This window comes from Falco cherrug, chromosome 5, assembly GCF_023634085.1.
Source record: "Falco cherrug isolate bFalChe1 chromosome 5, bFalChe1.pri, whole genome shotgun sequence".
NCBI classification, from domain to species: domain Eukaryota; kingdom Metazoa; phylum Chordata; class Aves; order Falconiformes; family Falconidae; genus Falco; species Falco cherrug.
Genome location: NC_073701.1, coordinates 31,348,481 through 31,371,939, shown reverse-complemented (window position 1 = coordinate 31,371,939; position 23,459 = coordinate 31,348,481). Strand labels below are relative to the sequence as shown.

At 38.3% G+C, this 23,459-nt stretch overlaps 1 protein-coding gene across 2 annotated transcripts in view; it reads left to right on the top strand.

The window, feature by feature from the left end:
* The window catches only part of ALDH1L2 (aldehyde dehydrogenase 1 family member L2), a 42,111-nt gene that overhangs the window by 14,222 nt on the left and 4,430 nt on the right, over positions 1-23,459 (top strand). For both annotated transcript variants that reach the window (XM_027797614.2, XM_055711130.1), the window contains exons 2-20: positions 58-199; positions 2,439-2,673; positions 6,074-6,239; positions 7,058-7,159; positions 8,694-8,783; positions 9,852-9,986; positions 10,374-10,499; positions 11,858-11,949; positions 12,810-12,957; positions 13,661-13,780; positions 15,149-15,276; positions 17,583-17,733; positions 18,439-18,509; positions 18,616-18,721; positions 19,106-19,193; positions 20,546-20,639; positions 20,889-20,985; positions 22,432-22,530; positions 23,265-23,430. In XM_027797614.2, the coding sequence (XP_027653415.2) occupies positions 2,585-2,673; positions 6,074-6,239; positions 7,058-7,159; positions 8,694-8,783; positions 9,852-9,986; positions 10,374-10,499; positions 11,858-11,949; positions 12,810-12,957; positions 13,661-13,780; positions 15,149-15,276; positions 17,583-17,733; positions 18,439-18,509; positions 18,616-18,721; positions 19,106-19,193; positions 20,546-20,639; positions 20,889-20,985; positions 22,432-22,530; positions 23,265-23,430 (2,068 nt within the window). In that variant the 5' untranslated portion in view covers positions 58-199; positions 2,439-2,584. The remainder of the gene's footprint in view (positions 1-57; positions 200-2,438; positions 2,674-6,073; positions 6,240-7,057; positions 7,160-8,693; positions 8,784-9,851; positions 9,987-10,373; positions 10,500-11,857; positions 11,950-12,809; positions 12,958-13,660; positions 13,781-15,148; positions 15,277-17,582; positions 17,734-18,438; positions 18,510-18,615; positions 18,722-19,105; positions 19,194-20,545; positions 20,640-20,888; positions 20,986-22,431; positions 22,531-23,264; positions 23,431-23,459) is intronic.

Sequence of the window (23,459 nt, the reverse complement as noted above, 5' to 3'; positions counted from 1 at the left end):
CAACAACGTATTTTCTTTGCATCCTACAACATGGTTTGTTTTAATTCTTTTTACCAGGCCTATCAACATAAGCTAAAGCTAGCCCTTATAGGTCAAAGTATTTTTGGACAAGAAGTTTATAAGCAGCTGAGAAAAGAGGGACATAAAGTTGTGGGAGTATTCACAGTACCTGACAGGAATGGACAAGCTGATCCTTTGGGTAAGTGTAACATTAATCCACATGTTAAAATTACAGGCATACATAACAAACTTGCCTTTTCGTGAGAGGGAGATCTCTACATGGAAATGACTTGTCTATATTGCCTTTATTACACTGGATGCAGCACAAGAGCTATGCTTTAACAAACACAAGTCCCAGAACCGGTTTAATCTTGTTGGTTAGTCAGTGTTTAAAAGTTGTTTCTAACCATACAGGGCCATACATTAAGATATTTGAAAAATAAATTAATCTGTGTACGTTATTTGAATGTACATCCCAGAGGTAATCATCCTGAAGATTGCTTTCTGATCCTGAAGATCTGTATCTTAAAGCAAATAGCTGCTAAGCCTGTACTCAAGCACAAATGTCTGTCACCTATCTCACTGTGCTGTCTGGGACACTCAAGGTACAGAGCCAAGGCTGTTCATCCCTGGCTTTCTGCCTTTTCTGACAAGCTTGCATGTGGCAGTGTACCTGCAGAGCCTATTTCTTTTCCACCTGAACTATGGAAAACCCACTGAAAAGGTTAGAGGAGGCTTTGCGCTCCTTTTTCCATTGTCAAGATTGCATAAGGATTTTCTGGACTTCCTAAAGAAAGAGTTGTTGCTTGACAGGTACTCAGAATTGTACTCATAGAACAGAACCCAGAGTGACAAAGGAGCTGCTTTGGAATTGTCTGAATTGTAACTTCTTTTTTTACTTTTTCTTTTTTTCAGTGGCACAAAAATAGTGAGTTAATATGATTAGCAAGTAGAAGTGCCAGAATGGAATGTACCTTTATGGATAATCTGAAATTAAAACTGCATTCCATGTGCTATCTCAAACCTTTTTTTTTTTTTTTTTTTTTTTTGTTTTGTTTTGGTTGGGTCCTGACATGTTTCTACACAACTCATATGAGGGAAGAATCAAACATAAGTTTTGCTTATCTGGGCTATGGCTTTCCCAAACTAGCATATATTTCTCAAGTTTATTACATTCTGTAACTCTACCTGGTTAAAAGATTTAATCACGCTTCAGAAGAATTAGAGGAGGCAACTATTAGTTTAGGAAAAGATGATTTGACTATCCAGCTCTGGAAGCATACCATAATACTTAGTTACATTATATAAACTATTATTGTACGGTTATTACACTAGCAGATGCAACTAAGTAAATCTTCCACTGATTTCAATTGTATATTTACTTTAACTAAAGCATAGAATTAGGTTATTGTTCTCCTGATTAAAAAAAAAAAAAAAATTAGTAGATACCGTGTTACTTCCGGATGACTGAAAGAGCTTAAGTCTCAAGTTAAATTTGCTAATGTTTCTGTATCTTCAGACAGCTACAGTTTTCATTTCTAAAAGCAATTGCAGTACACACTAACTTCCATGGAATTATATTTAAGTATTTACTTAAGACCTAAGTTAATAGGCTAAAGGTGCTTCAGGATGAAGTCAAGATCCAATTTCAGAAGTGAAAAAGAGACAGGAAAGTACAAAAATGTGTTTAGAAATATAAATTAATTTAGGTGAATTTTCTACACCTCTTCTTGTTTTCCCTTTTCTTCCTATTACACATACAGCTCAACAGATGCCAAGTTTGACTCTACCGTCCTACTCTGTGATGAGTTGTTAAGTTGCGCAATGGAATTTATCAAACACCTGAAAATCCTCTCTGCAATTAGTGCAGTTGGTTTTTCTCACCTTTGAGCCTAATTTTGGGTGAAGCGGTGTGTCTCACAGATAAATGAAAGTATATCCAGAAGGCATCAGTAAATTTTGAAGAAATTACTGAAGGCCACTAGCATCTGTAATTATTTGCACCGCATGGCAAAATGTGACATGAGTGAGTCTTAGTTGTATGTAGTCATATTCACGTACAAATTACTGAATTGGAAAATTAAGTTTTGCTAAACCCAACCACTTGCAGGCAAGCGTAATGACTGGACAAGAAATGAAGCATCACTGTTCAATAGTCAATAACATTCATAATTCTTTACTGCTTTCATTGGTACTTATTAGCCAAGTCATAAGAGTGATCTTAAAGTTGAGAAAGACATAAGGTGTAGGACGGGAATCAAAGACAGAATTAGTAAAATACATCCAAAGGTTTTTAAACAGCATACAGAACAGAACAAAGGGCACTCTAATCATAACCTTGATGATCTGCTTGAGTTGTCGTGCACTATCTTTCTGATTTCTGTTTGAATTTCTAATACAAAATATGAATTTTAAAAAATATTGTTCTTGCCCCTCAGCACTGGCAGCGGAGAAGGACGGCACTCCTGTTTTCAAGTTCCCCAGATGGAGAGCTAAAGGCAAACCTATCCAGGAAGTAGTTGCAGCCTACAAATCGGTTGGAGCAGAGCTGAACGTCCTTCCGTTCTGTACACAGTTCATCCCCATGGATGTTATCGACTGCCCGAAACATGGCTCGATTATTTATCATCCATCCATTCTACCACGCCACCGAGGAGCTTCTGCAATTAACTGGTGAGTTTTGTGCATCAAAAGTACGCATATGTCACATTAGCATGTTAGTCTCTACCCATTCCTCATGTAAATGCTGGCACGGTTCTGTTGACCTGCAACTGCTCAGAAGGAACTTCTCTGAAGCAGCTGAGTATTTGGTTCATGAACTGCTCTTCATACCTAAGATTCATTATAATTTCCAATGCAAGTGCAGCTGCTATTCTGGGCAGATCAGTGATGTGATCTGTACATCCATATATTTTACTCACGTAGGCAAATCGACAACCTGGAGTTTTCATAGGCAGGACGCTGCCCTTGTAGCTCGTCCCCCACAAACACTAGATGACTATCACAACAGGGCTTGATGCAGAGCCCAAGATTTCACAGAAGGGAAGGGGTAAGAGAAGATCCACCAGAATAAAACCTTATCTTGCTGTCCTCCTGAGCAATGCACAAGGCTAGATTCAAAATGTTACTGTGAAAGAACTCACTTCGATAATGACCACTGTAGACTGGGATCTAGCATTTTTGTGACAACAGAAGTGCCATTATCACAGTTTTTAAATTAAATAAGAAATTGTCTAGATATGAAGAAACAATTTTAAAAGAATCTTACAGGCAGCATGGTGATTATCTAAATACACTGTGTTGTAGATTCAAAGCAAAAGCCTATTTTGTTTTGTTTTCTTATTTTTAATCCTTAATAGAAAAAGTGCTCAGCTGAAGTACTTAAATGGAGAAGTAAAGGAGACTATTAGAGGTCTAAGGAAATCCTTCAAAAAGTGGTAGCTGTGTCAAGTGAGTAAAATAAAAAGGAGCATAAACTGACAAATCAGGTGAAAAATGAGAGTAAGGCAGTTAGAAAAGAAATAAAGAACCAATTTTTAACGGCATAACATTGAATAATAATTTCCCCAAATGCATTAAAGGTGGGAGGTACGTAGGGTGATATGTTTGATTTTAAAAAGGTACTTATCAAAGAGAACACCATAGTAGGAAATATGTATTGGTATTCAGGATGGAGGAGCTTAAGATGTTGCTACCATAGAGCTCTTGTTTGTATGGAATGTCAGAACAATCCTCTTGAGCTGAACTGGGAGCAGAAGAGATTTTAGATAAACTGATAAATTAATGAGAATCTCTTCTCAGGACCAGGGGACTTTCAAGCAAAGGTTCTGCAGATTTGGGGCAGGGCTGAAAGAGAAAGCCAGGAACCTTCAGACCAGTCACTCTGATGTCAATCTGTAATAAAGAATACACTTTCTACACAAATGGGTAAAAGTGATAATGTGAAATGAGATTATGAAACGGAGAAGTCAAATTCAAAGTTAAAAAATATAAGATAATGCACAGAAGGGGGAAAAATCCTGACTATATGTAAGCAGTAATAAAACTTTAATTTTTGTTACTCAAAAAAGAGACCATTTATAATCCTGTCTGCATACCAGTTAGAATATGAAGGAACTAGAAATGCTTCACAAAAGGCTAAGAAAGATGGTCAAAGGTATAGAACAGCTTCCACATAACAGGAAATGAACCTGGGAGTCTTCAGATTGGAAAAGAGGTCATTGGGAAGGAAATATGCTAGCAACGTATTAAGCCATGAAAGACATAGGAAGGTGAATAAGGAACAATTGCTCATACTTAATCAAAATTTAGGGGGCAGCCAGCAAAGAGATCAGGTAGTAGGATTTGACTAAATAAAGGAGGTACTTTCACTCAATGCACTCCCTTATTAAAATGTGGAACTGCACACCTAGAAGCCTCTAGAAAGTCTCTTGGAGGAAAAGTTCTCCAAGTCCTCCAAGATCTATTCCACAGGAAGATGCAGAGACAAACTTTCTATCAGGAAATTCCTGAGGTGAAGGTTTCCAGAAACAGGAATGTATCCCAACGGTGTATGACTAAGTCTTGCTCTGTTTTGCGTATTCCTTCTGTAAGCATTGGCTCCTGCCCGTCTCAGGTAAAGGCCGTTGTCCTAAGACCTTGAAACTAAGCTAGGATTTGGCCTTGGCTGGCTATTCTCATGTTTTGCCCTCACACCCCTTGCTCTCATTATGGATTATTTCTTGTGTTGTGGCTACAGCCCTGGTGCTGATCAGACCCTGTGTGTTGTCACCCCCCCACCCCCCCAGTGTGACCAAGAAAGCCTGTGAGTTAGGCCTGGCTAAAGAGGCACCAGGCACAAACAAGAGCCTTGGGCCTCTGAGGGTTCCCCACTCCATCCTTTACAGCCTCTTCCAGCTGCTGCCACTTTGTTATCAGCGGCCATCTGCAGAGGGAGATCAGGGGTCACACAGCAGTTCTGGTCCTGTCACCTGTTCAGCATCAGGGACATTTGCCCACTCGCCTTCTACTTCTCCAGTGCCACGCTGACATCCACTTCTCACCAGGGTGCTCTTTTGGAATTTTTATGTAATATAAAACAGAAGAAATGCTGCTTAAATATGTAAAAGGTCCAATATGGGCTAACTAACTGTAAGCTTTCACTTCCCCAGCTGTTTTTTGGAGTTTGTCCCTTGCTCTGCACGAATGTGTGCTTTACTCCTTTTAATAGTGTAGTTTTCAGTATTTACATTTAATAATGAATTTTCACATCTATAAGCCAGGCCTCAGATGATCCTCTTAGAAGATGGACTGCCAGGGGAATACTTACCTGAGATATGTCTTACTGAAAATTGCATTGGTGTTTGCATGCAGACAAATGGTTAACAGCATGGAGGAAAAATACAGCTCTCAGTTTCCGGCTGCTTTCTTAGGCACACTTCTGTTTGATTTTCCATCATTCTGAGGCGGACTGGAAAATATAAGTGGCTGAAGTTCCCTGCAGATTCAGGGGCAGATCCTGAGCTGATGTAAATCAGCACAGGTTGGTTGTAAGCAGTACAATGTTCGTGCATAACAGCTGCGAATCTGGCTGGATACACATTCCCTTAATAACTTTTCCTTAAACAGTTGCTTATTCATAATTTTCAACTCCAAGTTTAGCTATTTCAGCTGTGTGACAGCTACTTCCCTTGCCATCCTACAGGTAAGTTGTGAGGCTTAGCTAATTACAGCAAACAACCATGAATTGTTAAGTAACATGCTGTCTAGATGCTTCCATCTTTCAAGTTATGTCTTAACTAGTGCACACCTTTTGCTCTGTGCGTCTTACCACTTATAATACTTTCAAAATAATTATCACAACGAACTGTGATAGACACCCTGGATTCAGTTGCAGTATTTCTTATATCACTTTGTGGAAGCCACACATCAACAGTATCAAAACTGTGGGTTCCTGACTATGAAATGAGCAATGAAACTTCTATTAAAGATGGTTAAGATTTTCTTTTCTATCTACATAAACTAAATGATGGGTTGATATCCCTGACTAGTTTCATACTGCTTGTATTTACTGTAAGACTTTTTTTATATCCAGGACTTTAATCCAAGGAGATAAAAAAGCAGGATTTACTATTTTTTGGGCTGATGATGGTTTGGATACTGGACCAATCCTTCTGCAGCGAGAATGTGATGTCGGCCAAAATGATACTGTGGATGACCTGTATAACCAGTTTCTCTTCCCAGAAGGAATAAAGGCTATGGTATGTTTAGCTGTACTATATATCAGCATTTTAAGAGGAAAAGTATCTGATGAAGTTTGAAAGTAAAGGAAATATAGACAAGATGCATGCATTTGGAAACACAGCGGTTGTGGTGCTCAGCCAAATCCCAGACTTCAGTGGAGCTGGGCTACTTCACAACAGCTGAGGAGGTGGTGTCAGAATATTTGTTGCTGGTAGTGTGCAGAGCATATCCTGTTTCCATAGAAGGCAAGAAGTTGAGTTTGTTTGGAATATGGCTCTTTCCACAGATTTCTTGAATGTTTTTACAAGGTGGAATTTTTTAAAGGCCCAGAGAGAACAGAACATTAGGGGTGAGGTGTTTTAAGTTCAGAGACCTGGTGGATTTGCTTTGGATTTTGTATGCTTGTCCTTTTTTTGTATTGTTTTAAAATTAAGAAAAGAAAATGCATAAAAAAATACTCAGCATGGATCGTTAGAGAAATTTTTTATTTATTCATTTAAATGCAGAGAAACAACTTTTTGCAGAAAGAAAAAGGAAGGAGTTGAATGCAATTGTACTGAGCCACATTCTGGTCCTGCAGAATTTAGGCAGCTGCTGTGTGTTCGGTGACTAGGTACTCCCATCAGATTTTTGAGGCTATTTCTTTTGTCAAAGAAGTTTAAACATACATATATGTGTTAAACAGTGCAGCATTGGTCCCCTAGATTCTGAAAGTCCTGAGTTTTAAAAATAAACCAGTTCCTTGTGGCAGAAAGTCTTTTGCTGTCATTCACAAGTATAACTGAGGGAAAAAGGCAAACCAAACTAACATTAAATCTGTTGCTTTTTCACTTAGGTGGAAGCTGTACATCTAATTGCTGATGGTAAGGCCCCTCGTATACCTCAGCCTAAAGAAGGGGCAACATATGAAGGGATCCAGAAAAAGGAAAATGCAGAGGTAGTGTTAAATAACACTGTGTTTTGTGCTTATCACTAGAAAAGTTATTAACTCGGTTTACAATAGTAATATGAAGTTAACATGAATTTTAAATCAGTTGTTTCTCTACCTCTTATTCCTGGGACTACTGAGGAGGCGTGTAAAGGAGCCCCAAGTTCCTATTCCCTTTCAGCAGTTACATACATTTACAGACTTGGCGCCCTACTTGGGATCAGCTACACACAGCTAGATGGCAGCTGCACCTTCAGTGGATTCTTAATATGTTAGCATACTTTAAAACACAGCGTTGAACAAAGATAACTGTCTGTCTTTACCAACAGTCCATACTAAATTCTCTCCCAGAAAAGGATCTGATGTTAGGAGAAGCAAGTGTTTGCATGTTTCTTGTTGGCACCAGGGAAAGAAACTATAGGTCACATAAACAAACAACAGATAAAAAGATGATTTAAACACCCCCACTCTGTTAAGTTGGATCTTCTTTGTGATTGGGAAGGCCACCATAAAGTGATAGTAAATGCTGCCTGTAGTACCTTCTTTTTCCTTTTCTAGACCAGAGAAAAAGTTTTTTTAAAAAAAGTAGAAAATGTTCCAAAAATTTCAGTCTCTTGTCCATGGTGAATGTAGTCCTTTCCACCTGAAATATTTTGTTGATGCTTTTTATCTTATTTTAATTCCTGACTTACCTTAGAAACTAATAGTGTTGCGGAAGGAGATTTTTATTCATCCCTTTAATGTAATATATAAGGAGCTTCCTTGGAGAGAACTAGCTTAATCTCCTTGCTGTAAAACTGTTTTCATTGACTTATAACTTGCTTCTAAATATTCTTTGTGCTTAAACTAAGAGGGGTGCTGGATAACTGAGTTTTGTTATTTGCTAGCTATTTTGATACTTTAATTAATTTTGTACATACACTCACAATATTGCAAAGATAAAGGAATACTTTTTCACTGGTGTTACCTATGAAATATACATGATATTCTTAAAACATTATTTCCTTTTTCATCAAAGTCTTGCAGGAGTTGCAAGTTGTAGTAGGGACTCCATTTATGAAACAATTTGTAAAGACTTAGTAAATGATTAGAAAGTATTTTAATAAAAGTTTGTAGATTTCTTAAAGAACTTAGGATCCAAGTGGTGAATAGGTGAATTTCAGCAGAAGATGATACCCCAGACATACGCATACTTCCTTATATTTATACTATGCTTATTAAATTTTTAGTCATAATATTAATTATTTGTGAATGAATACCTAGTAGAAAGTTACATTTTCATTATATTAATGTGAAAAGGAGAATCTGTGAAAAGATACAGACTGCATTGAATATGGAAGTGCTAAGAGCATCCCACTTGATAAGTCTTTGATCTTAGCCATCTGCAGATCACTGATCTTCCTTTATTAGACCAGACCTTTTCTGTATTAAATAAATTAGCAGTTGAAAGAGAAGGGAGAATTTATAATTCTTATATAGGAAAACATTATTAGGTTGACCTATACCTAAACAGAGAATTAGCTGGCATGTCTTGATTTCCTAGATCTCCTGGGACCAACCTGCAGCAGCTTTGCACAATTGGATTCGAGGGCATGATAAAGTGCCTGGAGCATGGGCAATGATAGATGGCCAGGTATGCTCTGAAAACCAGAATATTCTTCTTTTCTATATCCTCTTCTTTAGTTTTATAATAAAAAAGGTCAAAGTGTCTGCATACAGGTGAATACAAATGGGAGTTACATTGGAGCAGCTCTCATCTAATGACTGTATGTTTGGTCTATATCTAGAACAAGCACCTTAAATGTACGGAACACAGTAGTTAAGATTTTTTTTTTAATGATAGATCCATTTAATTCAAAGAAAGAGAAAAGCAGTATCTGAAAAAAAATTAGGCATAGTATAAAGCAGTAAGTAAGAAGGGTAGAACCAGACTGCCAGTCATTCTTGGAAGTATGCATGCATTACAGTACAATGCAACCCATGCTGTACAGTGGGCAACATCACAGTGTTAACAGGAAAATGAAACACTGTGAGCTACTGAAATAACAAAGAAGGTTTTATTTTAAAGAGACTTGGGCCTGGATCATTTGCAGAAATAAATACATCTCATATTATCCAAGACCAACTACTTCCTTTCAGTGTATTAGAAGTACTATACATTTGATCCACATTGTAGTTGCACACAGTTTAAAAATCACATTATCTTTCCTGGCTGTGATGTCCAGATTTTGTTACTTACCTATTAATGATCTGCTGGTAGGCTGCTCTAAAAGTCTGGTTCTGCCCTAATGTCTAGGAACTGTTGCTGGTTTGAGAGCCCAGAAAGAACAGAAGAGCCCAGGAGAGAGGCAGTGTTCAGCATTGCCAGCCTGGGAGCAGAGCCGGACTCCGCTAGTCACAGTCAGGCTTCTGCTGGTCTTTCACTCAGGGCATGCACTGACAAAAGCTGCTTCTTTCTGCACTGGTTCCAGCACGCACATTGTTACAGCTAAGCGGCTTTGCAGATTAGGCAGTCTGCAAAGTTGTACATGTTTTGGGTTGTAAAGGTACAGAAATAATTTTTTAACATGTTTTCATTGTGTAGGAATTTATATTTTATTTGTTTTACATTGAAGCTTTAATGTAATTAAAGCATAATTTCATTATTAGAATTTTAGAGCATGTTTAGAATCTGTGCACTTCTAACTACCTTTTTTTATAGGTGGTTACTTTTTACGGGTCATCATTACTTGACGCTTCAGTGCCTGCTGGACATGAGCTGGCAATAAAAGGTGCTTCAAGACCTGGACTTGTAACCAAGAATGGTCTAGTCGTTTTTGGTAATGATGGGAAAATGGTAAGTGCTCATCCTGGCAAACATGAGCATGGATGGAATAACTCTAGCCAGAAATGCAAGTAGTGGGAATTTTCAGGCTATACAAATCCAGCTGCTAATGACAGACAGCTAATTTGCTTGGAGTTTATTAATCCTTTGCCATGCTATAGAAAAGACATTCATGTTTTACTTCTCACTCAATCCATATTTATTTCCAGTGTGGCTTAGAATGTACAAATACTAGGAGAGAATCTGAAAGGTAGGAGTGTTAAATTACCTGCATCATAGCAGTTTTCCTGCCAGCCATTTATTTTACTATTTCAATAACCATATTAATGCCTAAAAACTCTTCATAAAAGGCTGTATTACCTCCCAGATAATTTAAAATCATATCGTCTTGTTTTGCAGGTACTAGTGAGAAATCTGCAGTTTGAGGATGGGAAAATGATCCCTGCATCTAAATACTTCTCTGCTGATGAAACAACTACCCTGGAACTTACGGAAGATGAGAAAAAGATGGCAGAAGATATTAGGGTAATAAACTGCTTTAGTAAGATACTACTTCAGACAAAAGCATTACACATTTTTCGTAATAGGCAAGGCATATCTGATATTTAGCCATGCAAACTGTTTTTTAATAAAAACTACTCAAAGAATATGGGGTTTAGTTTTTAGTTATTGATGTTATTCAGGCGGAATTGGGAATTCACTGGAGTACTTACATGTCACTTTAGAGGAAAGTTTTCTTTCAGATACAAGTGATACAAAGACCGTGATTGTAGGGTTAGTTATGGTAAATACCTATGAATGATGAAGGTGGGAGTGAGGAAAAGCAAATGGACCTTCACCTCGCAACAGTGAGATTTTCAACACTGACAGACTTGGACAGTTCTGAAATCTTTCCTTCACTGTGGTGTTACTAGGATGTACTCAGAGTGGTCCTGTTGGAGAAGCTCCAGGGAGTCTTTAGAACAGCAGTCTTAAAGAGAAAAGCAGCAGTTTTCTAGCTGTACCTGCGTGTGCTGTCTGTCTTCTAGCACAGCCACACACAAGGGGCTAGCTGGCAGAGGGATGTGGGATGGGGCAGCCGGAGCAGAAAGCCTCTCACAGCTGGAGAGGCACTTTGCTGCCCTCTCCTGTAATCCTTCCTGCAGAGGATGTCAGGGGCTTAGCTGAAAACCACATTTATCGTTAGAGTTTTGTGCCAGAGCCAACGAATGACAGATGTGTTCCCTTCTGCTAACTCTTGCTACAGGGTCAATGGCTTTTGGTACAAGCCAGGCAGCCTGATGCACTAATGTTTTGAACTGCTGCTTCAAGATTACCTTGAACCTGCTTGCCAGCAAACTAAATGCTGCCTGGAGCTATTGACTGACTGAGACAACAGCAAAAAGAAATACAAACTCTTAGTTCATAACACTGCCTGCTAACTCTGAAACCTAATTACCAGTTATTTCACTATTCATATTAGTGGAAATCTTCATGTCATGTGTGCGGCTCAAACTACTCCTCAGCTCTGCCCAGGTGCCAGAAATGCCATCAATCCAGTCACAAAGTGCTCCAGGCTGTCCTTGCCTCTGCTGGTGATATTATTTCATAATGCAGGGGAAAGTAATTGTTTGGAGGAAAAAGATATTTTAAAAATGGGCCTGAAAATCATTAGCATTGTACCATTCAGGTTTCTTGCCTTATTAGGTGAAATTAGCATGGACAAAATAATATATCTTTATAATTACGCTGAAGAATTTATTGACCAACATTATGTCTAGACAGTTCTAGAATCCTTTGAAATACTATGTGGTAGGCACAGATACCACAGAAAATACAGTTTCATAAATAGTTCTTGTAGAGGATTATTCATTATTGCCTCTGTTATATTTATGTATTATTAGGCTATTTGGAAAGGTATTTTGAGCAACGTTGCTGTAATTGAGGATTCCACAGACTTCTTCAAATCTGGAGCATCGTCTATGCATGTTGTCAGGTAAAAAAAACCCTCAAAATAATAAAAGTTTGAAGGCAAAGTTAATGGAAACAAAGTTGTCATGGTGCTTCTAAATCAGAGTTAATCAAGTAGTGTTAAAAAAAAAAATCCACCCGTGTTTTCCAGTACTCTGACTATTCCCTTTTCTACCTTTGAAAATGTAGTACGTTGCTGCTCCCAAAATTAGAAGTTCTGATGTAATCTTGCTCTTTGTACTGAAGGAAAATTCCCCTTAACTTCAGGAACATCAGCCACACGGGGGAGCATGGTCATACTCAAACTTGTCAGCATGCAGTGACAGGTAATCTCAAGACCAGGAGGCTAATTGGGAAGCTGAGCAAAGAATTCCCCAGAGCAAAAAGAGGAGCCTTTCACAGAAGGAATTGAGCCCATGCTTAAAAGTGCACCGAGTTCATCCTGCGTTATGTTACCTTCTTTTTGCAACTCGGATATTCCAGGCCATAGTACAAACCCAGCATTTTATTATTTTTTTTTAAGACCAAACTTATTATTGCCCTTATTACTTACCAGTCTTGTAGAGCTCTGAATGTCCTCCATGTATTGGTTAGAGTAGTCCCATACACTATTTAATCAGTTGATATATTCTATTTGTAATTTATTTCCAAAAGTTTACCTAAGAGTATTTCAGAACTGACGTTTTCTTTTCCTTAACACCCACAATAAAACCAACAGATTTCAGTAAAATGCACTACTTTTGTGCCATTGTTGTCAGGGAAACACACACGCATTTTCATGCATACAAACTGGTGCCCAGTTTTGGTCCCTCTTGACCTTTTAATGAATTATCTGAAGAATTCTTTCATTTGTAATTAAACTTATTCTTTCTGCAAAATCTTTAGAATGCTAGAAGAGATTAAACAGAAATACAGTGAACTTCAGCTGCAGAATGAAGATGTGTATATGGCCACTAAATTTGCAGACTTTATTCAAATGGCTGTCAGAAAATTCAGAGGAGAAGACAAAGAAGAAGAGTTAGTCATCGATTATGTAAGACCTTTTATTTTGCCTTTATTGCTTAGTCTTCCTTGGACTTGGGGGGAGGGCAGGCAATGCATTTTATTAGACTGCTTGATGGAGTAGGAAAAGCGAACAAATATTTAGTCATACAAACTCTTCTTTGTAACTCTTTTTTCAACTTTTATATATTTGCATTTGGGAGGGAAGGATATATAATGTCATTTACAGTGTTCCAGAAACCAGGAGAGCTAGAATATGCAGTAGAGTAGCTCACCCTGCCAGTATGCTTCAGTCAGAATGGTTCTGGACCGTCTGCTTTCCTGAGGCAAGCAGTGCTAGATTTTTCTTCAAAGAATCTGTTCCAAAAAAACTGTGTGAAAGGAAGATTCATTTTTTTTTAAGTCATTAAGCAAGTCAGGATTTCTTGAATTTGGGAATTATGTATTTGATTGAAGTCCACTAAGGCCAGCCTTAACCAGGGTTTAGTATTGGTTTGAACATAGAGATCCAATGGTAAAAAGTACAGAAATCTGCTTAACTATCTCAGAATATGGTCATTGGCATTCAGGGAGAATAAGATTTCCATTTCATTTTACTCTTCTGTCCGCTCTTAACAGCCATATATACATCCGAAAATGCATCTGGATGTTGGCTGCAGATATCAAAAGCTTGTTAAGATACATTGAAATCTTTGTTATTAAAAATGTAAAGAAATTTGTTATTTCACTCTTAGGTTTCAAAAAATATGAACAACATGACTGTGAATATGCCATACCAGTGTTTCATAAATGGGCAATTTGTAAATGCTGATGACGGGAAAACATATGACACTATAAATCCAGCAGATGGATCAGTAAGTAATTTCTAAATATGATCAATACCAGTTTATTTCAATTTCCTTGCCTATTAAAAAATCCAAAACACGAACTGAATATTGCTAATTTCAAAACCATACAGTACACATTAAACAGCACCTAGAAATAATGTGAAGTTTCAATTTACTTACCAGTTTGCATATTCTGCAGTTTTTCCATTTCAGTCAAGATGCACAGCAAAAATAATCTACTTCCACTTCAACTATTATGTCATTTTCCATACCCACCTGTATGCTTTACTTTGATTTCATTCTTTTTTAGTTTTGCAAACAAAAATTGCTGAAGTTTAGATGCTAAAGAAGTATTTCTTTTAGGATATTGTATCTATTTCGTGTCAGTTGTCAACTTCAGGTTTTATTTTACTTTTTTTACAAATCTGATGTCTTAGGGCAAGTATGACTTTAAAATATCCCTTTAAATTCCCTGTAAGAAAAATGACTGTCCGGTAGGAAAATACATACAGTTGCACTTCAGTTCTGAACTACTGAATCTTTAGAGCAACTCATAACTATGAATTATGAATAAGAGGGGTGATTCTGATGTCCCTGTAATTGTCATTTAATTCTGGAGTAAATAAATTCTGCTGAAATGCCACATATTTCACTATCATCAGAAGTCAGACTGCTACTTTTCCTGAAACTCATTACAGAATAGAATAAAAGTTATAACAATTCTGTATTAGTATTTACAGTGTGTGTATCTATAGAACACAATCATCATAAAATACGTGTGTATATGGTGGTTTACGGTAACAGCAGCTCCATTCTTAAGAAATGGAACGTACGGGAGTAATTTTAGCATGTTTAGATCATACTACCACATATAAAGACTTCCAACTTTTGTAATACCACGTTGATTTTACATGTCATAGAATCATAGAATTGTAGAATGGTTTGGGTTGGAAGGGACCTCACAGATCACCTAGTTTCAACCCCCTGCCACAGGCAGGGACACCTTCCAGTAGACCAGGTTGCTCCAAGCCCCATCCAACCTGGCCTTGAATGTTTCCAGGGATGGGGCATCCACAGCTTCTCTGGGAAACCTGTTCCAGTGCCTTGCCACCCTCACAGTAAAGAATGTGGAAAGAGAAGGTGAAATCCAGTGGGACAATGCACCTTGCTGTGAAGAAGAAGAAAGATCTAGGAATCTGAGGCCCTCCAGTGTCCTCCAAATTCTGCCACCTCAGTTGTGTCTGAACTCTTTGCAGCCTGACTCACCCATGGCAACTGCTGGGGTTGAGGATATTAAGTATTTGCTTATACCCAGTCAAGAACTTTAGGAGGAAAGAGTAACATCCTGCATCCTAGCCTTTCAGCTGGAGCTAACACAATGCTACCTTTGGACAGATAATAGCCAGTGTGTCTTCTGCTTCATTGGCTGATGTTGACAAGGCCGTGGCAGCAGCAAAGGAGGCATTTGAAAATGGTGAATGGGGAAGAATGAATGCAAGGGAAAGAGGGCGACTCATGTACAGGTATGTGAAGGGCAGCTTGTGTTTGTTTCCTTTTCTTAAATCTCATGGGCTTGTTCCTCTGCAACATTGTTGTGTACAGTTTCTGAATATGGTGGATATTCGTAGTCCCTCTGTCAGAGGAACCAGACTACCCATCTTTTCATCCCCTGATTTACTTCAGTGTACCAACCTCAGGTCTTGGCTGGCTAACATTTCTTGTAGCAGAGAGGAAACTTGTGATCTCTCACTGACACCATTTTTTAAATTATTGTTTATGAATGGAAACAAAGAATTTGAGGAAAACCTAACCAGGACACCATATCCTTATGAACCAAGTAGGTGTAATTAAAAAAAAAATAAATTAAAAAATGCCACGTTTTACAAGGCATTGCAGGCATCTTAGTGAAAGAGAATGAAAGCAAACCTGAAAATTATGTTTGTCTCATAAAGTATGTGACCAGGCCTTGGAAAAAGGCCTTCAGGACTCTAAAAGGGTTGAGTAGTCATCATAACAGAAAACAGGCAAGTCAGAACTCATTAAAATTAAAAACAGTTGATCATTTAAATTTGTTGCAAGTATGCACAGATTCAAAGCATGTACAAACTTGGCTTTAATTTGTATTAGGATTGCTTGAGAGCCCAAGTTAACTCTGTCCTGAAGAGAAACTTTTAAGGTCTTAGAACTACTGCTCTGTGGTTTAGACTTGCAAGATTTGCAAGTGTAACTGTGTTGGAAAATGTATGGAAACATATGGAAAATGTAACTGCCCTACACTCCATAGATTATTCCTGGATTACACTCTTCTCTGCTTAGGTGACTGGTTCTTTAGGATAGTTATACCAGAGTGTTTATGTTGCAGACCACTCCCAGTATGAATAAAGGCTCTCTCTGGTTCACCTTAATTCAAACAAGGCCCCATTTTCTCTGGCCCTTGGTTCAAACCAGAGATTTTGAGCGCTGGAACAAAGAGAAGGTTTGTACCATTAAAGCCCCTAGCTCTGCTACTTTGTCTTAAGGAGTCATTAATAGAAGATATTTAGCATGCGTTATTCTCTGGAGACATTCAAAACCTGCCTGGACATGACTCTGCGCAACCTGCTCTAGGAGAACGTGCTTTAGCAGAGGGTTGGACTAGATGATCTCCAGAGATCCCTTCCAACCCTGACCGCTCTGTGATTTTGCGATTAACTAGGTCCTTCTCCTTTGTCCCTGACATGCCATATCCATTCTTTTAGACATTACTGCCAATGACCTGTAGCTGGGTCTCCAAGATACAGTTAAAATGGATATTAAAGAGCATTTTTCCACATCCCTGCAAATGCTTTAAACAGGCAGAATTTACATAATGGACAAATAAGTTTCACACCCAGTTTTGAATACTCAATAGGATCTAAAATGCACTTGGTTAAGCTCTTAAAATCACATGGGAGCATTGATTATATGTCAGACTACTAAGGCACAGATAGAAGCTTAAGAAAAAACATTGATGCATCTGTTCCACTGCCATGTGAGAGATCAAAGATTGAACGTAAAAATTAATTCATGCAGACCTCTCTGTCTGAGCAGGTGACCACTAAAATTACGAGAGCTTCTCATAAGTATAGGTACCTGCCTGTGCAGCTCCATTATTCAGACACTCTGATAGCTACTATTAACATAATATTTACCACAGTCTTACTTAACTCACTGTGTTGCTTCTTAAATAACAGATGGAGAACTTGAGGCCCAAGGAGACCATGGGCCACATTTTCAAAGGTACCAAGGCATATAAAATTCAATCTGCATTTACAGCTTAGGAGCTCTATCTTTGGACATCTGAGTGCCTTTGAAGCATCTAACATTTTAGTCCAAGTTCAGGCAATACAAAACAGCGTTATGAAACTAGGTTTCTCACATCTTACGCTAGGATCATGAGTACTCCTTCTTGGTACTTTTGATTACTTGACACTTCTTATGTTGTTGTGTATTTGCTTTCTAACTTACTAGTCTGATTTTCTATAATTGGCTCATTGTATTACAACAGGAGTACATCTTTTGTAGTTACTATTTTATTTACAAAACCATAACTGAATAGTCAGGTAAGCTTTCACAGTTCATGTCTTCATCCAGTGTCTACCACAGCCAATGTGAAAACATTTGCAGATTTAACAGGCAATTGTTCAAGCTTTTACTGATATTAATGAGCAGTGTCTCCAGTGCTCCACCTCCAAATTCAGTGGGAATGCTATTTTAGTTACTATTCTTTGCCATACCAAATAGCACTGTAGGCTGTCAATGGTTAGATGTCACTTCTCTTTGATGTGGATTTGTAATGTTTTTATTAAAGACTTGCAGACCTGATGGAAGAACATCAAGAAGAGTTAGCAACAATAGAGTCTATTGACTCAGGAGCTGTCTACACTTTAGCTTTGAAGACCCATGTTGGAATGTCTGTGCAAACATTCAGATACTTCGCTGGGTGGTGTGACAAAATTCAGGCAAGTGAATATGTAAAGGTAATGATCAGTGGCAGTGCTTCTCTAGACCTTTTGTTGTTGTTGACACAGTGTCAAAAAGCAGTGTTAGCAAAAGTAATCAAAGAATCAAAAAATAAAGCAAAAGTAGAATTTTACCTAAAATGGGTCTCCCTGACAATACAAAAGGACACAGTCTGCTTCCAGTTGGAGAATATGGATTTAGAATACGACTAAATATCTAAGAAGTCACTTGAGGTGTCACAGTGGATATGCATGCTTAGTCAGCTCTTGATTATTCGTGGAGCAGAATGTCGTTGTGGTCATCACGTGAGTAAGTGCAGAGACTCATGTGCTGTGTTAGATTCTGACCAAAGCTGGTGAGTTCGCTTGGTGGCACAGGTTCAACAGCATTTCCTCAAGTATCTTTCAGATCGACAGTCAAAAATATAATTCAGCTCTTTTTCATCCCTCACACCCTCACTATATTTTCTTCCATCCTTCTGTTATCTATGCTTTTATTTCATTCCAATGAAGATTGGGAGTTGACTACAGTATCTATAGTAGGAAATCATACAGTAGAAACATCCCTGCCCCTTTCACTGATGCAAAAATGCTTCTGGTTTTGAAGCCTACTCTGTGGCTTTCCAAAACATTCTTATATGGCAAATATATTTGTAATAAAAATGATTAAACAGTACCAAGATTTGTCCCTCCTCTGCCTTCTAGGGTGCTACAATTCCAATTAACCAGGCTCGGCCAAACCATAATCTAACATTCACCAAGAAAGAGCCAATAGGGTAAGTATCACTTTTATCTTCTTAGTGTCAGCCTTGACATACAGGAAAGCCATTCAAAAGCTCTAATAAAAAAATGTAATTTTTTCCTCTTTTTCCCTACCGTAAGTGTCTGTGCAATTGTTATCCCTTGGAATTACCCGCTGATGATGCTTGCATGGAAGAGCGCAGCATGCTTGGCTGCAGGCAACACACTCGTACTCAAGCCAGCTCAGGTAAAACCAACAGGGAATGTACAGATGTCTCAGGTCCTTCACTCTTTGTTCAGGCAAAATAATTCAGGCAACCTGGCAAATTTCACCTGTAGGTTTGACCTGTCATATGTACCCATAGGTTGACCATGTCATGTGTTTTAAAGTGCATGTATAATAATACAAATTGCCATGATGATACAGGGTACTGATTGTCCTTCATTTTGCTCTGACGCTACTCTCATTTTCAAGAATGAATTCTTTTCCACAAGAAGCGATAATTTTTAATTTGTTGATACTCTGAGCCAGAAGATGAATATTGTATCAAAATTAAGATGTATTGAATGTAAAAGATATCATCATACATTTAATTAAAACAGGAGACCTAATATGTATGTTTCTACTTAGGTCACTCCTCTGACTTCCTTGAAGTTTGCAGAACTCTCAGCTAAAGCTGGATTTCCTAAGGGTGTTATAAATATTCTGCCTGGTTCAGGTAAAACTTCAACTAATCATTTTTCTGGGAAGAGTAGGTCATGCTAAAACTGGTGAACTAGTGTTTTATCTTTTTGAAGACCTATTACGTAAGTGCACGTATCTTCATTGGTAGTAGGCCTGCATCTGTATCATACAGCGATTTCATGTATTTCCAGAACACAATTGGAAGAATCTGTATGTCACCTGGCTCTAGCTGGTAGGAGCTGTCAGCCTACACCCTTCACAAATTCACACAAACAGTATGAACACTCTGAAAAAGGATGTATTACAGAGAAACATGTTTCACTTGATTGTAAAACTTTATTTTTCTCCTAATCTTACCATCCATTGGAAATATTTAAATGTGACTGTGAGACTTGGAGCAAGCTGGTAAGATGTGTATTGGTCACTATAGGTAAGTCACGGTCCACAGCATGTTACCTGATGTCACCATTTTCCTCTTTTCCCTAATGAAGAAAAGCAACAAAGTGGCTGTATGGGCCCTGTATGGTGTAACCCTGGCTGGCAGCTAAGCACCACGCAGTCGCTTGCCCAGTCCCCTCTGGTGGGATGAGGGAGAGAATCAGAAGGGTAAAAGTGAGAAAACTTGTGGGTTGAGATAAAGACAGTTTAATGGGTAAAGCAAAAGCTGTTCTTCCAAGCAAAGCAAAGCAAGGAATTCATTCACTGCTTCCCATGGGCAGGCAGGTGTTCAGCCATCTTCAGGAAAGCCAGGCTCCATCACACATAACAGTTACTTGGGAAGATAAACACCATCAATCCGAACATCCTTCCTTCCTTCTTCTTCCCCCAGCTTTATATACTCAGCATGATGTTCTGTGGCATGGGATGTCCCGTTGGCTAGTTGGGGTCAGCTGTCCTGGCTGTGTCCCCTTCCAATTTCTTGTGCCCCTCCAGCCCTCTCGCTGGCAGGGCCTGAGAAACTGAAGAGTCCTTGACTTAGTATAAGTATTACTTAGCAACAACTAAAAATATCAGCATTGTTCTCACAACAAATCCAAAACACAGCACTGCACCAGCTACTAAGAAGAAAATTAACTATATCTTAGCTGAAACCAGGACAATGAGGCAGGCTCTGTTACAAATTAGATTATTCCACCTACAGTGGAATATTAGGAAGGAAGTTCTTTAGTCCAGGCAGATGGGAGAATTTGCAGACACTAACGTGATCCAAGTTAACTAATACTAAAATCTTCATAGCCATATGAAGAATAAAGCTGTACATATAAATAAGGATGTGTTATTGTACTTGACTGACATCTTGTCAGCTCTTCCTGTGTTACAGTGCTGCTGTGGGAGTAGTAAAAATTGCTGATGTACGGTCAAGTTACACTGTTTTCCTCCCCGCAGGTGGCTTAGTGGGACAGCACCTGTCTGAACATCCAGATGTTCGCAAAGTTGGATTCACTGGTTCAACACCAACTGGTAAACAGATCATGAAGAGGTACTCTCAGCAAAAGATTCAGAAATAAGCACTGCTTAATCTAGCTCTGAAGTATTTTATTAGCTATATTGTGCATGAAGCAGTAATAGAAAAGCAAAATTACATATGGGTTTTTTACATTTATGTAGAATTGTAAGTCACTATAGGAAAATAGAGGTTTATACATTTTCATTAGTTATAATTCAAAGGAAATACTGAAATAAACTATCTAAAAGTTTCTTTTATATGATTATTTATATTTTTTTGCAGTGCAGCCACTAATCTGAAGAAAGTTTCTCTTGAACTTGGTGGTAAATCCCCATTGATCATATTCAGTGACTGTGAACTTGACAGAGCTGTAAAAATGGTAATGTTACTTTGAAGTAAAATATATTTAAAGACTTTGTGATACATCCTCACAGTATTGCAATATTCTTCTTGACTTGCCAAAAACTGCAGTAGGGAGCCCTTGCATGAAAAATCATGCGACCTGTTAGAAAACACCCTCTTTTTCTACAGGATGTTTCCGTATGCCAGCACAATTCAACTGTTCATGCTGCACCAAAAAGGCAGGGATCAGTACTACACGAAATATACATTAGAAAATGCTGGAAAGTATTTTCACTAGCCAAGTTAACATCGTAAAATTTATTTGCCAAAATCTGATACTAAAAAAAAGAGTGCTTAAAAAATAAAAGCCTGAAAGTGAGTTAAAATATACAGTGAGCTCCCACAGTGAGCTGCCATATAGTTATTAATTCACCATCAGTCATCGTAGTCCACTTTCCCCATAAGCATAATGTATTTACAGTTCATAAATAAGATGTGCTAATGAGAAATTCAGTGGGTTTAGTGAGCTTATTTCCTGCTCAGGTAATCTGATTAATCAAAATGACAGCAGATGCAGTTTACTCGTTAAGAAGCAAATAAGTCTTCCACACTGTACTTACCCAAAGTGCTAATCCTATGAATTCTCTAAACCAGCATAAGCAGGTACTGCTACCAGGAAGAAACTAATTATACACTCTCTCCGTTTTTGGAGTGTCTTTTGGCAGGACTGAGAGAGTAATAAAAGCTGAAACTCTGCAGTCAGCGCACTGTTTGGCCCCACTCCTATTCTCAGCTGTAAAATTGACAGGGCGATGCAGGGGTTGGCCTGAGCTATACCTGACATTGATAGCTTTAAATGGTTGTGGAAAAAATGCTTTCTTGATATTAGCACATGAACCCCCTCATATCTGCTAATGCCAGGACCCCAGGCTTTTACAGCTGCCAGAAAACTACTTTTTAGAAATTTTATTTGCCCTGTTCTTCCTTTCCCCACCTTCCTGGAAAAACAATGGCAGGTGTTAGTTCTTGATAAGTAAAAAAAGGAACAAACTGCATGGGGTCTGAATCCACACTCTTGAAACAGGAGGTTCTCTGCAGATTAGAGTTAGGTAATGTTCTGTTTGGTCACATGCAACTTCCAACACACACAAGCAGTATTGCTCAGTGGATTAGCACAGGTTTATATTCACTGGTCATGCTGCCAGCCCTCTTCTCTGTGATGCTGCAGCAGGTGTTTCTGTGGAATGCTGATGGAAATGGCAAGAGTACTGATAATGGGTTCATCCTGAGCTATTTGGCTCCATGGAAGTTTGTTTGCCAGTTATAAGATTAGCCTGTTTGTTGCATTGATGATGTCCTTTTATGTAAAGCATTATGATTTGAGGGTCACAAACACTGAATGCAACCCAAGGGAACAGAATGAAAGGGAAACTGAACTGAAAAGGATGCATATAAATATCAATGTTTTTTTCCCCCTGATCAGGGTATGGGAGCAGTGTATTTCAACAAAGGAGAAAACTGCATTGCAGCTGGCAGGCTGTTTGTGGAAGAATCAATCCATGATGAATTTGTTAGAAAAGTGGTAAGGTATTTAAGGAATAAAGTTGAAACATACTTCGCTATGGCACAAAGATCCGCTATTTTTATAGACGCTTGCATTTCTTCTTATTTTCAGTTGCTTAATTTCTTGTTACTGCTTATGGTAGGCAATGCTGCTTCTTGGGAGCCTCTTACAGGGTTAACAGGAAGGCACTGAAGGGAGCTATTTTTGTCAGTAATGCACAGTTAAGTGACATTGAAATAGATATTGTACCTTCAGTGATATTTTGTATTTGACTAGGAAAGTAAGATTTAAAAAATCACTAAACTTAAGTCAATGTGATTGAAGGCTGCTGTGAAGTTTAAAAAAAGAAGGCCTATTGGAGGTGTACCTAGAATAATACAAAGGTCGTGATTAAAAATCCAATAGTCACCACACTGTACCACTGGAGAATTCCTTTATTTAGCTCAAGAATAGAAGATCACTGTCATAACCCATTTACCACTAGTAAAAGCTAACATTTTACATGTCTGTCTTAATATCAGAAGAGAATGGATACATGAAAACAGGATTAAAAACTTTCAGAAGTAACCAGAGATTATCAAACATAAGACAAAGCCTAATTTTAGAAAAGGATGAGCATTCCACCTTTTAAGAATCCAGCCCTTCTTAGAGCCTAACTTCATAGCACAAAAAATTAAGCATCCCATATCACTGGTGACTTTAACAACTATTTGCTACATTATGTAACTTCATTTTAATTGGGTAACCCTTAGGTGGAAGAAATAAAAAAGATGAAAATTGGTGACCCACTTGATAGATCTACAGATCACGGTCCACAAAATCACAAGGCACATTTGGAAAAGCTGCTGCAGTATTGTGAAACCGGAGTAAAAGAAGGAGCCACTCTAGTGCACGGAGGAAGACAAGTACATAGACCAGGTAAAATACTGTTCAGACGTGTTTGGAAC